We start from the raw sequence: 15,600 nt of genomic DNA on the forward strand, positions 1-15,600 counted from the left end.
AACAATTTATCGCTCAGTGAAACAATTTTAATGGTGGAAAAAGAAAAATCTGTTACTTTAATTTATAAACGTGAAAGTTTTCATTTTCAGCTGCTAATCACGGAAAAAAGAGCAGTTGAAAAATTACAATTTCGTATAGTAGTAAAGCGCTCCGAGTCTGAAACTGTAAAAATTACATTTTTTATCAGTAAATTTTACAGAAATAACAAATATTACAGTTTCAAACTCGATATTGTCGATTTAAATTGTAAAATTTGCTGCTTAAAATTTTATTAATTTTATTACTCTAACAAATTTCTAAAATTACAGTTTAAGCTTTAATGTTAAAAGATTTTTGCCCCGAAAGCCTTTTTCACTGTAGAAACTGTAATTTTTGAACTGCTATTTTTTCCGTGATGATTTTTATAAATTATTTCAGGTTAATGTAAGTAAAGGAAGCTCGTAATTATTTCCGCACTCAATATAAATGCCGAAACATAAGAGACCTACTCCACTATAAATTAGTAATCGATTTCACTTTGCGGAGTTTTTTATAATTAATATTTTCCAAAACTTCCCTTCGGAGTGAAATTTCCTCCGAAAGGGCGTAAATAAATAAAAAATCTTACTCTCTAAACATAAATAAGTGAAATAAGTAAGTATTCACTAATTCGGGGTGCCAACCGAACCACTTTTTGAAATTAGTGGTTCGATTTGCACTTTGAATTAGTGAATATTCACTTACTTTCACTAATTCGTGTTTAGAGAGTACACTCCGCGTTCACTGCGCAAATTTTTTACAGTGTAATATATACCCACATCTACCTTATTATATATGTTAAAAAAACAAGAAACCGGAACTCTCTCACCACCTTTGCCCTATAAAAAATGATAAGAAATAAATCTCTAGAATCTTTCACGACAAATAATCTAATATGAATTTTAAAATACCAATTTATATGGTAAAAATAAAATTTAAATAAAAAAAATTTCAAAAGTGTATATCAAACATGTAAATATCAACGGTGAATTTAAATTATTTATGAATAATCATCACTAACTAGTGTAAAATAACGTACGTCATTATAGAAGCAGACAAGTCGTGGTGAAGAGGTAGTGAGGTATCATTATATGATAGAGTTGCACATAGTTACTAGACAGTACTTGTAGATACTATGTGTCTGTATAAATTACTCATATCAAGGAAATGCTTGAAGGAAATTATCAAGCACTTATGCGCACTACATATGCATCTGGCATAAAATTGACGTTAGAAGGGAAAGGTACATTACATACAAATTGCGTCGTCAGAGTTATAGGACAAAGCGTCTCGGGTTATTCAGTAGTAAAATCGACTTGGAGTCAGCCGTAAATTATCGTCTCAAGTTCAGTCTATTGTCCGTTATTAAATTAATATCATAATGGTTGTAATTATTACATCTTTCATGAATTATTAAGCTGATAAGATCAGCTATTATATGTAACTGATTTTAATTGAAGAAATTTATAACAAAAATTAAAGAAAAAAAATTTTTTTTTATGGTTTTTACATAAAGTTTTTTTTTCTTGTGTTGCAGAAATATATCGTTGGAAGTTTAGATAAAAAATCATATATGTATGATCGAAACATGCCATTAATATTTATTGGTGGAGTTCCAAGATCAGGGACAACTTTAATGCGAGCAATGTTAGATGCCCATCCAGATGTAAGGTAAAACGAAATTATATAAATTTTATGAAACTAATATAAAATTAATACAACTTACAATACTATAAAAATTAACTAATTTTTTTTTACAACCAATTATTGAAACAAAAGTATTTTTGACGTAATTTAAATTAAGTATAGGGATATCCCATATGAAAAACTTTAAATGTAGAAAAATAGGGGGCGGGGGGCAAACTTTTTCAAAAATCGAGTCAATCGAAAAATGTTCATGACTTTTTTTTTATGACAAAAACTATTAAAATTTTTTTTTCCCCTTTTTTAGAAGGTACCCATTTTGCCCACAAAAATTAAATTTTTGTTTTTAACGGCAACTGAAAATTTTTTTTATTTACTTTGAATATCATTAAATAAAAAGATTTAACGTATTTGAGTCTTCGAAAACTTAGTATTTCCTTAATTACCCCGCCCCCTCCCCTATAAAAAATGTAATTTTCAATACATCGAGAATAATATAATTTCAATAAACCGCAACCCATAGATTTAAACATAAGATTCGTGTCTGAGTTCTATTCTATTTATCCCTGATACAAATTTAAATTATTGGAAAAATATCATAATTATAAGTCAAAATAAAATTTTAGAATTTTTCATGTTTTCAAATAATTTAAAAACTTACGAATAATTCGAAAAGTTTCAAATTATTGGAAAATTTACGATACGAATAATTCGTCAGTTTGAACTTTTCGCGCACCTCTTAATAAATTAATTAATAATAGAGTTAAAATAATCTTTTAATTTTTTTTTTTACTCGGACTGATATTGATAAATTCAATTTTTTTCCAATCAATATTTAAGAAATAGCAAAAAATCCTACAACCCTAAATACAAAAAAAAAATATTTTCAACACATAATAATTGAATTATTATTCAAAATCTTAACGCACACGAAATTATAAAATGAATAAATAATTATAGATGTGGACAAGAAACACGAGTAATACCTCGAATACTTCAGATGAGATCTCACTGGTTAAAATCCGAACGTGAAAACGTTCGTCTAGTTGAAGCCGGTATTTCTAAAGAGGTAACTTAATAAATTAATTGCCACCATAAATTTAACAAACTCATTTAAACTTTTGTATATTTATATAATTTACGCGTGGTTACTCTCGCTAATTAATAAACGTATTTTTTTATTTTTCATCATCAGGTAATGGATAGTGCTATTGCAGCGTTTTGTCTTGAAGTTATTGCACGACACGGAGAACCAGCACCGCGACTATGCAATAAAGATCCTCTGACATTAAAAATGGGCTCTTATATGCTTGAGTTATTTCCAAATGCTAAATTTTTGTTTATGGTCCGTGATGGCCGTGCAACCGTTCATTCAATTATATCCAGAAAGGTGATCATTTATTTTTATTTATTAATTAATAATTACAAACTTCAAGCGTTAATTAATACTGATACAATTTTGAATAAATCTCTATTTATATTTAATGTTCATCTAAAATATTCCAAATATTTAGTTACAGCTAACAATAATATCCTTTGATCTAGTCGTACATACGTACGTGCAGAAACACAATCAATTTCTTAAGACGCAATAAATTGACTAAATTGACACTTACATTCGCTTTAGAATTTTCTCAAGTCTAGTTCTATCGACATAGTAGTTTATCTATCGAGTGCGATTGTGTTTAAGACGCGAGGTGTGAAGATTGGCGCCCGAGCCGAAGGCGAGCAACACACGAGCGTCTTAGACTTGATTGTACTAGAAAAATACATTAGTTTTTGTGACAGATATTTGAAATGTACCAAATTTAGTGCCTATGAATGGCAGATTATAACCCGCATTTATTTATTTGATAAGACTGTTTTGAGTATTTCTTGAAAATGAGAGAGAAGTCGGTAAGTGTATTAATTAATATGATGATAAATTTTGTCACAAGATGGCTCGTTGAGTTACTCCGATATTTTTTGGTCGTTTGCTATCGCACATGTAACCAAAAAACATTTTTTTATCCGTTGATGACGTCACTATTAGAACGGTTAGTTATCTTTTTTACCAGCTGTATCTTATCTAATATTTTTAGCTGCCGGTTACAGGCGCTAAATTTCGTACATTCCAAGTGTCTGTCACACAAATTCATTTTAAAATCATGTCCGATAATTTATAATAGTATAGTGATTTGCTGACTGTCTTTCTCTTGGGCAATAAAACACTCCCAGTCGTTAGTTGGGATAAACAATTTCTTTGTAACACATAATCGAAATTTCCGCTACTTAAAGTCTATAGTTGGCAGCTAAAAAACAAAATATGACACGGCGGTTAATAGAGAATTGTGACTTCTTTGCTATAGCATAAAATATCGAAGACTTATTGAGTTATCTTGTGACAAAATTTTTCATCATATATTTGTAAGCGCCCTTTATTATCGGCCATCTATAGAAAATTATTTACCTACTTTTCGAGTATTTCTTACAAAAATTAATGTACACGGAAAGAAAATTATGGGAAGTTTTCCTATGCATTATGGGAATGGTTTCCATAATGGTATGGGAACAGTACCTATACTACTATAGGGATGGTTCCCATATATTATGGGAACCATTCCCATAATAGTATGGGAATGATTCCCATACCATTATGGGGCCCATTCCCATATCATTATGGGAACCATTCCCATACTATTATGGGAATGGTTCCCATATTGGTATAGGAACTATTCCTATAATATTATGGGAACTATTCCCATAATGTTATGGGAACCATCCCTATAATATCATTAAATTTTTTTTTTGCACAGTAGTGTAGAAATTTCCCAAAATTTGAATTTTCTTGAATGTTTTGTGCTGACAAAAAATTCTTGTTAAAAATTTCAATGTTCTTTGCCAAATACGATTTTTTTTGCAATGTTTGAATTTTTGTTTTTATGTTTAATAATATTTCTGTGTATTGTAGAAGTGATTACCACACTTTTCTTTAAATTAATTTTTTCATGATAATATGGGAACCATTCCCATAATATTATAGGAATGGTTCCCATAATGATATGGGAATGGTTCCCATAATGGTATGGGAACCATTCCAATTGCATTATGGGAACCATTCCAATTGCATTATGGAAATCATTCCCATAATATTATGGGAATAGTTCCCATACTATTATAGGAACCATTCCCATAATATTATGGGAATGGTTCCTATAATTTATGGGAATAGTTCCTATAAATTATAGGAACCATTCCCATAAATTATAGGAATGATTCCCATAATATTATAGAAAGTATTCTTATAAATTATAGGAACCATTCCTATAATTATAGGAACCATTCCTATAGTGTTGTGGCTATCATTCCCATAATTATAGGAACTATTCCTATAATTATGGGAAACATTCCTATAATTATAGGAACCGCTCCCATAATTTATGGTCGTAATTCCTATGATGTTATAGGAAAAAATTTCACAAAATTATGGGAACCGCTGCTATAATTTTCTTTCCGTGTATATATTAAAATTATCACCTCGATAAAAATTGTGTTGTAAGAATTAATGTTAATTGAAATTGAAATTGTTTTCAATCTTAGTTTGATTCAACCATGGTCCTTCTTGCTGAAAAAGACAATAGATTCTCAAAGCTGTATGTGCCCTGGCGGATCCAAATTACGGTAGTTATCGTAATTTGCCGTAATTTACGGTATTCGTAAGAATTTCGGTAAAATACGGTATTTTACGGCAACTGTACGGTATTTCGCAGCAAAAGTACGATATTTTTACCGTAAATTTGAAGTAAGAGAACGGTAATTTATCGCAAAATTGAAGAAAACCTGCGGCATTTTACCATAAAGTGAAGCATTACATGTTTTGGTTTCCACTATATAAAATTGGTGTATTACCGTACGATGGACGGTGTGGCTCAATAAGTTATAGATCAAATTGAACGGAATATAGTATAGTGCCGGATAGCTCAACTGGTAGAGCATTCGGCGCGATACCGAATTGGTCTGGGTTCGATTCCCAGTTCGGGCTATCTATATTTTTCTCAATTTATCTATAAATTGTCTTATTGAGAAGGTTTGCATGTTAAGGTTTCCACTATATAAAATTGGAATGCACTGTAAAAACTGTAAAAACAAAAAAAAAATACGGCACCTACGACAAAATACCGCAAAATACGGTAAATTGCCGTATTGTACCGTAATTCACTGTAAAATACCATAAATTATCGTATATTACTGTAAATTATCGTTAATTGCGGCGAATTTGCCGTAGAAATATCGTATTTAACGGTAAATTATTGCAAAATGCGGTAAATTACCGTAATTCGGATCTGCCGGAGTGTGTAAGGCTTATATTTGACTATGCTACTTTCTCATAGAACTTATTCGTTTTCATAAAATGTCTATGAGAGTTTATGAGAATCTATTGGATTCTGAAATTTTTTTAACAGGGCCAACACACCTATCTATTATACTACAGGAAAAAAAACACCATAGCCAAAAAACAACCCTGTAGATCTAAGCAAGAATAATACAACCGCGTCACTAATCAATATGAGAGGGCATTTGTTTTCTCGATATTCAAATATTTAAAATGAGTTTCACTTTCATTATAATATTTCGTATAATTCCGTATAAGACGCTCGTTGTTGGTTCGGGTGTCAATCATCATAACTCACGTTTTATACATAATCGTACTACGTACATAAACGACTATTACACAGAAAAACAGGATTTCTTGCACGGAAAAATAATTATTTCTATTACAAGCTGTAGTTGAGGTTACTGCAAGTGGAAGTAAAGAAATATGCCAACTCCAATTTGAATCAAACTCAACCACACGTGTAGTAACGCCAACTTCAATCATAAGCGTTTACGACAATATTATGGTTAGAAAAAAACATAACTTTTTTCCGTGTGGCGTAAAAAATTCTTACACGCCCGAAGAAATTTTTCGCATTATGAATTAAAAACAATATTTTTTCTAGTTCTTAGAAAACTTTTGTTTTCATTTCATAATGCAAAATTTTTCTTGGGCCAAAAAATCCTTTTTTTTCTGGGTAGTATTATATACAAGCTAGCGGTCAATAAAACAGAAATACGAAACAATTCATTTATTTAACGTTTGAGGTGTGAATTTAGGCCTTACTTCCTTGCATACATTTATATTTTTTTCTCCTTGGCTATCGTCCCTATTGGGCTACGTGCCACTTACTGCTGTAGCATGTATTTATATTAATAAGATTATTGGTATGTAGGTAACGATAACTGGATTCGATTTATCATCGTATAGACAGTGTCTCACGCGATGGAATCACGCGATATCATTGATGTATGATCAATGCAAAGAGGTGGGTCCAAGTCGATGTCTGATGGTACCTTATGAACAACTTGTACTCCATCCACGTGATTGGATGAAAAAAATACTCAATTTTCTTGATGTACCCTGGAATGAATCTGTTCTACATCATGAAGAATTTATAAATAAACCTGGTGGTGTTCCACTTTCAAAGTAATTTTTAATTTTTAATAGAATATAGTTAGTTTTTAACAAAATATTATTTTATAATTTATTCAATTGATTAATTAATTATATTACAGAGTTGAGCGTTCTTCTGATCAAGTTATAAAACCCGTGAATCTTGAAGCTTTGACTAAGTGGGTCGGACACATTCCAGACGATGTTGTCAGAGACATGCCAGACGTAGCTCCAATGCTTTCAAAGCTTGGATATAATCCCTATGAAAATCCTCCTGTTTATGGAGCACCCGATAGTCTTGTTAGCGATAATACAAGAAGGTATTTTTTTAATTTTTATTAGTTTTAATTATAAATTAGTTTAATAAATGTTTCAAACCTTACATCCGTTTTAATTAAAAATCAATATTATTCTAAGTATTTTTCTGCTACTGAAATTTTGACATAACACAAAAAAAAATTTAACGATAATTCTGTTGAGAATTGAAGCGCATTCTTAGACATTGTTTTATTTTTGCACGACTCGAGTCATGATCATGATCGTGATGCGAAGCATCAGAGTGTGCTTTACGATCGAAATTTTAAAATATCCAATGGCCTCAAACTGTCAGAACCATCATATTAAATTTTTTACTTATCGTATAGCAATTTTTGATTGTTAAAATTAAAAATTGAAGATGTACAAGCTCTGTAGTTTCAAAAAGATTCATGCTTGATTTTTTGTTTTATATGCGGTTCAAATACAAATAAATTAATTATGAAAGTTTGAGTGGGAGTCAAACGTAAGGATATGTAAAGAGTTAATTAAAACGATTAAAACTCAAAGTAGTACTATCGGTTTTAGAGTTGACGTTCAGAATTTAATGAAACTTGGCAAATTGGTACATTATAATAAGATAATGAACCAGATAAATTTGCATAGGTCTACAGAGAACTGAAAAAATATATTAATATTAAAAAATGTTTGCCTTTAGCATCGATCTTTATGAGATATCACAGAGGTTAATTTATTTCACAAAAAGCAACGTTCAGATTTCAATGGAAGGGTAATCAACGGAAAGAAATAAATGTTTAGAATATTTTGGTTAGTCAGAATCTGAGCTTCAGAGCTTGTGATAAGAGTAATTAGTAAATAATTAAGAAAAATCTTATATGTTACTTACATGTGGCAACGCCGCCAAAAAGGTTATGACGTGCGCGAAATAAACATGTATCGAACGCAGTATGTGGGAATACCAGTGTTATACACAGTTACATTATTAACCAAAGCAACATATTATTTTAGTAAACAAACGTAAAGCCAATAACTTGTATAATAGATGTTTGCACAATAGATTTTCGTGCATGATCTCATATTTTGAGTGAAACAGAGTTACTGTAAGCTTACTTCTATCTCTTTTGTTTTTACGCGGCGTTGACAAATATTAATATTACAGAACCCTGGTAGATGTGAATGAAGATAAATTGCGATAAAATATGGAAAATTACGGTATTTTGCGGTAATCCTACAGTATTCATCGGTAAAAGTGCGGTATTTCCTCGTAAACGTGCAAATTTACTGTAAAATTACGGCGTTTTACCGTAAAGTGAATTATTTCACTCTGTTACGGTAAAAAAATGCAACATATTGCGATAAATTACCGAAAATTATTGTAAAATACCGCAAATTTACAGTAAAACACGATATTTTGCGGCTTAATACGGTAATTTACCACAATTCGGATCCGCTAGGGAAGTCAAATTACACAAAGCACACATTTGACACTTGTAGTATCGATAGTACGACCTTAACTCAAATTGATTAAATTTTGAAATAAAACGACCAATTAGTTATCGAATAGATGTCACTATAGTCAACTGGGGTGTTGCTCCAATCGCCTTTGGCTCGCACAAGTTTGCCAATTTATTTTTATGAACTAAAAATTAAATAATAATAATAATAATAATAATAATAACAAACAATAAATAAATGTTATTTATTACAGAGTACTTGCTAATAATGAAATTTGGGAAGCTAAAGTGAAACAATTTGCTCTGGAACAACGTGGACCTGTGCCCATGATTACTGACGACGATGTAACTTCTACGATATCAAATGAAGCGTGACAAATAAAATTTTTGTTAGCTGTTTAAATGTTAAATAAAAGAAATTAACGAAATTCCAATAATTAATTTGCTATTTATATTTCAAAGATTATTATTTTTTAATTAAATCCAAATAAATAATTACAATAATAAGTAAAAAAAAAAAAAAATATTTACATAAATATAAATAAATAAAAAAAAATTTATATACTTCTATTGTTAAATTTCTCTCCAGATCTGAAAGATCCTGCACTGATAATATATATTATTTTTTTATAGTATTAATTAATTTGCGTAATTTATAAATTAATAATGTTACTAATAAAATAGTTTTAGAAAAAAAAATATACAATTTATAAATTAAAATATAAATAATAAATAAGTTAAAAATAATGGCCAGTTATTTTTAAATTTATTTTGTGCAGTTTAAGTTTTTTATTTTTTTTTATTTATTTATAATTTAGAAAAATATATAAATATATATATATAATGTTAATTTAATTGAATTAAGTGCGGGTAATATTTGGAAAAAAAAAGAAAAAAAATTTTAATTTTAAATTTCGAGCAGACAATTTTCATAAAAAATTAAATTTTAATTACAATCACTTTGACTTTATTAAGAATCGATACTTAATTCATAATTTATAAATATATACATATATAACATTAATGTGAAAATAAAATTAAAAAAATAAACAACCAATATTATGCTCTACTCGCATAATTATAAATTTATCGAACGCTCGAATAATTTATAACGTACATTTAATTTATAATTTATTAATTATTAACATGTTGCCATACTCAAATATTAATCTTCACTATCTCTAAAGAGTAGGTAATTAAATAAATAACTTTTTTTACGTGATAATAATTTGTTTTTACCAAACTAATAATTTTTTTAATTATTAGACGAATAAATAAAAATTCTAAACTATTATTATTATTTTTATTATTATATTAATTTCATATTATTAACTGTACAGAACGTGAAAAAAAAATACAGAGTATAAACATTTGTAATAAAATATTAAAATAAATATTGATATTATGTTAATTATAAAGATATGTATTAGGATAATTAAATGACATTGTTAATAAGTTTTATAATTTAAGCTCTCGAAATTATTTCGTTTAATCGATAGCTAGTAAATGAAATTATTTAAATGTATTAATGATTATAGTTAAAATTTATTTGTAAACACTGTATAAGATAATTTTTTTTTTCATAACGAAAAATTATTACAGCGATGTTAATAACTCTATTGTATATCATAATTATAAAAATAAATTATTTTAATAGAAAAAGAAAAATTAATTATTAAATTTCACAGAAATTTAATTACAGTTCAAGCTCGTTATTAACAATTCCTTCTATAACGCTTTTCGTTACGACTTTGAAGCTCCTCCACTTTTTCAGATGCTCAGTTAGTACATTACACGCCAAGAGAGGAAAGTAGGACATTCCAACCCGCGTGTGTAATAGACTGTAGCACATGCAAATTGGGATTTCCTACTTTTCTCCCTGGTGTGTATAAAATTTTTCACCAGATCTGTACTCGAAAGTTAAAATTTTTGCCTCTGTTTGTGGGGTGAATGGTGCATGCGCTCATTTCTATCATTTATTCTCATAAGAGAAAAGAACGACTTTTTTCCCTCTGAACAGGGCAGGAATTTAAACTTCCGGTACAGGTCTGGTGAAAATTCAATGTCATGACGCTCGTTAAAAGCATCACTCACTTTTTATTTAAAAGAACGATTATTTTAATAATAAATTTTTGTCAATAAATGTTCTTTCAGTTAAATAAAATGCGCATGTCGTTAACTTTGATTTGTACGAAACGTTTCACTGATCATTGGTCTTTTTAACGTAATTTCAATCGTTACTTTTAATGAGCGACTTTAAACGATTGACATACGTAACGCACAGATGTAAAACGTGCGTCGAGAATTAAGATAGAGGGGGAAACTAAGTGTCGGATTTTTCCAACAATTTTTTCTCCTAAAAGCCCTGATGGTTGCTTATAACGAGCATGGACTGTATTGTATTTGTCCTCATACTGAAATTTTAATAAAATTTTGGCATCAATCCCAATTTTCTATTTTTTATTTAGTGATAATTTTTGTTGATTTTATTGGCGTGTAAATCTAGCGAAAAATTAATTTCCAATCTGACTGTCAGCTAACATTTCTTTTTTTAATGAATTTTAAGGGGGACTGATAGTGTGATCACCCGAAAAAAAATGATTTTTGAGAATTTTTTAAAAGAAAACTACTGTATGGAATGTTTTGATGTTTTAAGGATATATTTGTGGATACATAATGAATACAAGATACAATTTTTGAACCGAACAATTCAAAATTCAGCGAGTTATTCACAATCTCCCAACACACCAAAAAAAAAAAATCCTCCCACTGCTGCAATGATAGCGACCTTCGCAGTGCATAAAATAAAAAAAAACTAAAAAGTTTATTAAACTAGAAGGTATTTCTCGTACCATGACCCTCGGGCTAAGAAAAAAATTGAAATGTATCGAACTGGCGGGGTTTTTAAAAACATTTCAAATTTCGCGCGAAAATTTGATAATTTTTGGCCGGCCAAAATTACATTTCTGATTCGATCGGAAAACTAAAGGTTCATAATACGTAGAAACAGAAAAGAAGCTGCAATTGAAATCAAATCGATAGGATGATTTGTCTTCGAGTTATAGATGCAGCAATTTTGAAAAATGTATTTTTGAGAGCCAATAAGCGACTGCTCTTCAGATGGCTGTAACTCAAAAAAATTATTCGAGATATGCACTTGAAATTTCAGTATCTTATTTTTTAAGTAAAGACTATCGAAATATACAAAAATAAACATTGATTTTTTCAAAATTTCACACTTGTGGTCCACCTTAATAATAAATTAGAAATACAAATTACTCATAAATAAAATAAAATTTATTATAAAATAATTATTGAAACATTTACTTATTGCTGATAATAAAAATTCCAACACGTTCATTCGCTGTTACTATTGATTTCTTCAATATATAAATATACGAATGTAACAAACATATATTTATAATCACATGTTCAATAGTGACATAATATTCTTTTTTTAATGTACTAATACGCAATAAAACAATTAAAAGTAAACTATTAATTAATTGTTTATTTATTAAGATGCAAAAATAAAAATGTTAATTAAGCCTTTAAATTGTTACTGTTCAAAAACATTGTCAATAAATAATTTAAAATGTCTTTGTTTACTTACATTAAATAGGAATTCAAAACAATTTATTCGTCACAAACATCAGACATCATTGAAGGTAAAATAATAAATTAATTATTCAGTCATAATTTTTTTATTTTATTTGTTAATTAATTAATTACTTAGAAGTCATACGAAACACTTGGGCTAAAAGAAAATTGCGAAGATGAAGATTTAAGACTAGCGTTTGTACATTTAGCTAAACAATATCATCCAGACAGTGGATCATCAAGTGCTAACTCAAATAAATTTTCTGAAGTATTTATTATTTATTATTATCTAATTAACTAACTAATTAATTAATAAGTGTAATTGAATTGATTGTAGATTGAAAGTGCATATAGACTAATTCAACGTGAAAGAAATTCCCGTAAGGACGATACTAATTCGTTGCCGGATGTTGAAGAATTTGATATCAAAGTACGGTAGTTTATCATTAATTAATTGTGCTTACTGTTTATTAATACAGTTAATAATTGATGATTAATTTTTTATTCAAGCATACAGCACCGCAACATCGCAACTATTTAGCTTATGATACCGGTGTTGGAACACCATCAGAAAGACAGCGAAGACATACTGTTGAAAGAGCTCAAAAAGCTGTCGACAATATTACGGAACACAGATTGAAAAAAATAACAGCATGTGAGAAAAATACTCTTGTAGGAATGGACAAACATCGAGCGGGAGATATTAAAACACGGTTTGGTATTGATCGTTTAGTTGAAGATTTAATTCAAGAGTCTATCAATAGAGGAGAGTTTAGAGACTTGCCTGGTATGGGGAAACCCCTTAAAGATCGTGCTACTGCACAAAATCCTTATGTTGATTTTGTAACATATAAATTGAATGAGGTAACTATTAAGAAAATAATAATTACCTTAATATATATTAGGGTGTTTAAAAAAAAAAAAAAAAAAAAAAAAAAGTTTTTTTTTCTCAGAAACAAGTTCAAAAGTTTTATTTAGATATAAAAATACGCCTATAAAAATTGGAGCTCTTAATATTTGCATTAAGAAATTCCACATCGTACTTTTTTAATTTCTATAAGAGTAACATGGAAATCATTTTTTTTTTTTTTTGTGTCTTCTGATTTTTATGACTAGGTAACGATGTCTCGTAGAAAAAATCTGTAGAAATAATTTTGTAGAGAATTGAATGTTCTACAAAAAAAGTCTCATAATTTTTTGATAAATCCATCTGTTCAAAAGTTATTGGAGCTTGAGGTCGAATTTGTAGTAAATTTCAAGATCTTTTTACTTTTCCCGCGAAACTGTCAGACTCATCATAAAATGTCAGAATACTTTGTTCCTTACAAACTATCTTTTATCAAGTTTTTCAAAATTCCGCATTATAATGCCAAGCTCTTAATAACGATAATGTTCTAATCGATTTCAAGAGCTTAACATTAAAATGGAAAGAAACTAGAAAACAGTGCGAAATTTTAAAAAACTTTTTTAAAGATAATTTGTAAGGAATAAAATTATATCCTGATCCTCTCTGTACAATGAGAAATTGCCAATTATAATTAAGGTAGAAATTTAAACTTTACGTGCAGGTGTAGTGAAAAAATAATATGAGTTCTAATAAAAAAAATAATTAAATTACTTAAATTTACATATTTCAAATACAGTATTGTTTTTTTTGCCGCGCTATAGGTTAGGAATTAGCCTGTTTTGACTGCTACCAGACATTAAAACTTCCAGTAAAAATGCATGTTATTTGTAAAATGTAGTGCGTGGCACGGAATGAAATGCGATTTCTGACCTCGGGTAATGTCAGCGCTCACCTTTGGCTCAGGCAGCCAGCTTCACCCTTATCTGAAATCATCTTGTTTTATCTCTTGCCACGCAATGGACTATTTATAATAATTTTTTAGATATTAATCGACAATGGATTTACACCAGAATGGATACAATTATCAAAAGAAATACGTGAAGAAACAAAAGAGTTGGAAAATAAATTAACGATAGTACGGAATAAATTAGGATCACTTCCATTATCTCTTGACGAGGATAAATTATGGAAAAATACATTAAAAAATTATCAAGAGATTGTTGATAATATAAATAAAAAAATAAATAAATTCAATTTACTTGTACCAATTCTTCAAAAACAAATGCTCTTAATAAATTTAAATAATATTGCGAAAAAAATTCTTGATAAGCCTCCATGTCTTTCTCAAGATAAAAAATTGGAAGACAACATGATAATTCAAAATAATTCTGTATCAACAAATTTGATGGATTTATTTTTTTCAGCTTTCGATGGTAAAAAAAAATAAATGATTTCATACATAGTTTATAAATAAATTTAATTTTTGTATGATACCTATGATTGGTTCTTTAAAATAATAGAAAAATATATATTTTATCACCAAATGCCGTATAACTTTTATTGTAAACCATTTTATTTCCAATAAACTATCTTTTACCAAGTTTTCGAAATTCTGCAATTGCATAATTTCTTAAGAATAATCGTGTTCTGATCATTTTTGACTGGTTTTAAAACCAAAAATGATAGATTTTTTTGACTAATCCCTATCTCATTATATATAACCATATATAATTATATATAACTATATCTCGATATATGTAACCATATCTCATATATAAATAGATCCTGCTAACATTTGGATCTCATTATATCTAACCGTTGAGATATTATATATAGTTGGATCTCATCATTTTTTCTCGGGTGATTAATATTGTTATGTATAACCATGTATATACACTGGTCACAGAAATTAAGGGATAGAAAAAAAATCCTGAAATTTTTAGGTGATTTTCAACATGCTGTAACTCGGTGAAAAATGGTCGTATAAAAAAACTAAAAAAAGCAAATTGTAGCCTCAAGTTTCTAGTTTTCAAATCTGGACCTCAAAATTTTTTATCATGTACGGTTCCGGAGTAATCATAAGAAAACCAACGAAAAAAAAATTTTCAAAATTTTTGCTGGTCTTTCAATACCTCTATGGGCGACAATAAATTTTTTTGAATAATCCGACTGTCTGACTTTTCTCGGAAATTTTATGCCCTTTAATTTGGTGGCCTTAAAAAGTCTCTACGACGATTTGGCGCCGAGTGATCATTGATCAAAGCAAAAAAGTCCATTTTGGCTTTGATAA

General features: G+C 28.8%; 2 protein-coding genes across 5 annotated transcripts in view; both read left to right on the forward strand.

The window, feature by feature from the left end:
- LOC130664529 (protein-tyrosine sulfotransferase) overlaps nucleotides 1-9,496 on the forward strand; it is a 168,013-nt gene extending 158,517 nt beyond the window's left edge. For all 3 annotated transcript variants that reach the window (XM_057464470.1, XM_057464472.1, XM_057464471.1), the window contains 6 exons: nucleotides 1,557-1,690; nucleotides 2,624-2,732; nucleotides 2,859-3,053; nucleotides 6,913-7,166; nucleotides 7,256-7,453; nucleotides 9,118-9,496. In XM_057464470.1, the coding sequence (XP_057320453.1) occupies nucleotides 1,557-1,690; nucleotides 2,624-2,732; nucleotides 2,859-3,053; nucleotides 6,913-7,166; nucleotides 7,256-7,453; nucleotides 9,118-9,238 (1,011 nt within the window). In that variant the 3' untranslated portion in view covers nucleotides 9,239-9,496. The remainder of the gene's footprint in view (nucleotides 1-1,556; nucleotides 1,691-2,623; nucleotides 2,733-2,858; nucleotides 3,054-6,912; nucleotides 7,167-7,255; nucleotides 7,454-9,117) is intronic.
- A 2,798-nt stretch (nucleotides 9,497-12,294) lies between these two features.
- LOC130665535 (dnaJ homolog subfamily C member 28) lies at nucleotides 12,295-14,795 on the forward strand. 2 transcript variants are annotated; one of them, XM_057465976.1, is made up of 5 exons: nucleotides 12,295-12,531; nucleotides 12,600-12,731; nucleotides 12,801-12,893; nucleotides 12,974-13,327; nucleotides 14,353-14,795. In XM_057465976.1, exons 1-5 carry the CDS (start codon nucleotides 12,400-12,402, stop codon nucleotides 14,755-14,757), a joined length of 1,116 nt encoding a protein of 371 aa, XP_057321959.1. In that variant the 5' UTR covers nucleotides 12,295-12,399; the 3' UTR covers nucleotides 14,758-14,795. The 2 variants fall into 2 exon arrangements, with proteins under 2 accessions (XP_057321959.1, XP_057321960.1); XM_057465977.1 differs by having other exon boundaries at nucleotides 14,132-14,495.
- Nucleotides 14,796-15,600: the final 805 nt, after the last annotated feature.

The sequence above is a fragment of the Microplitis mediator genome, chromosome 3, assembly GCF_029852145.1.
Source record: "Microplitis mediator isolate UGA2020A chromosome 3, iyMicMedi2.1, whole genome shotgun sequence".
Taxonomy (NCBI): domain Eukaryota; kingdom Metazoa; phylum Arthropoda; class Insecta; order Hymenoptera; family Braconidae; genus Microplitis; species Microplitis mediator.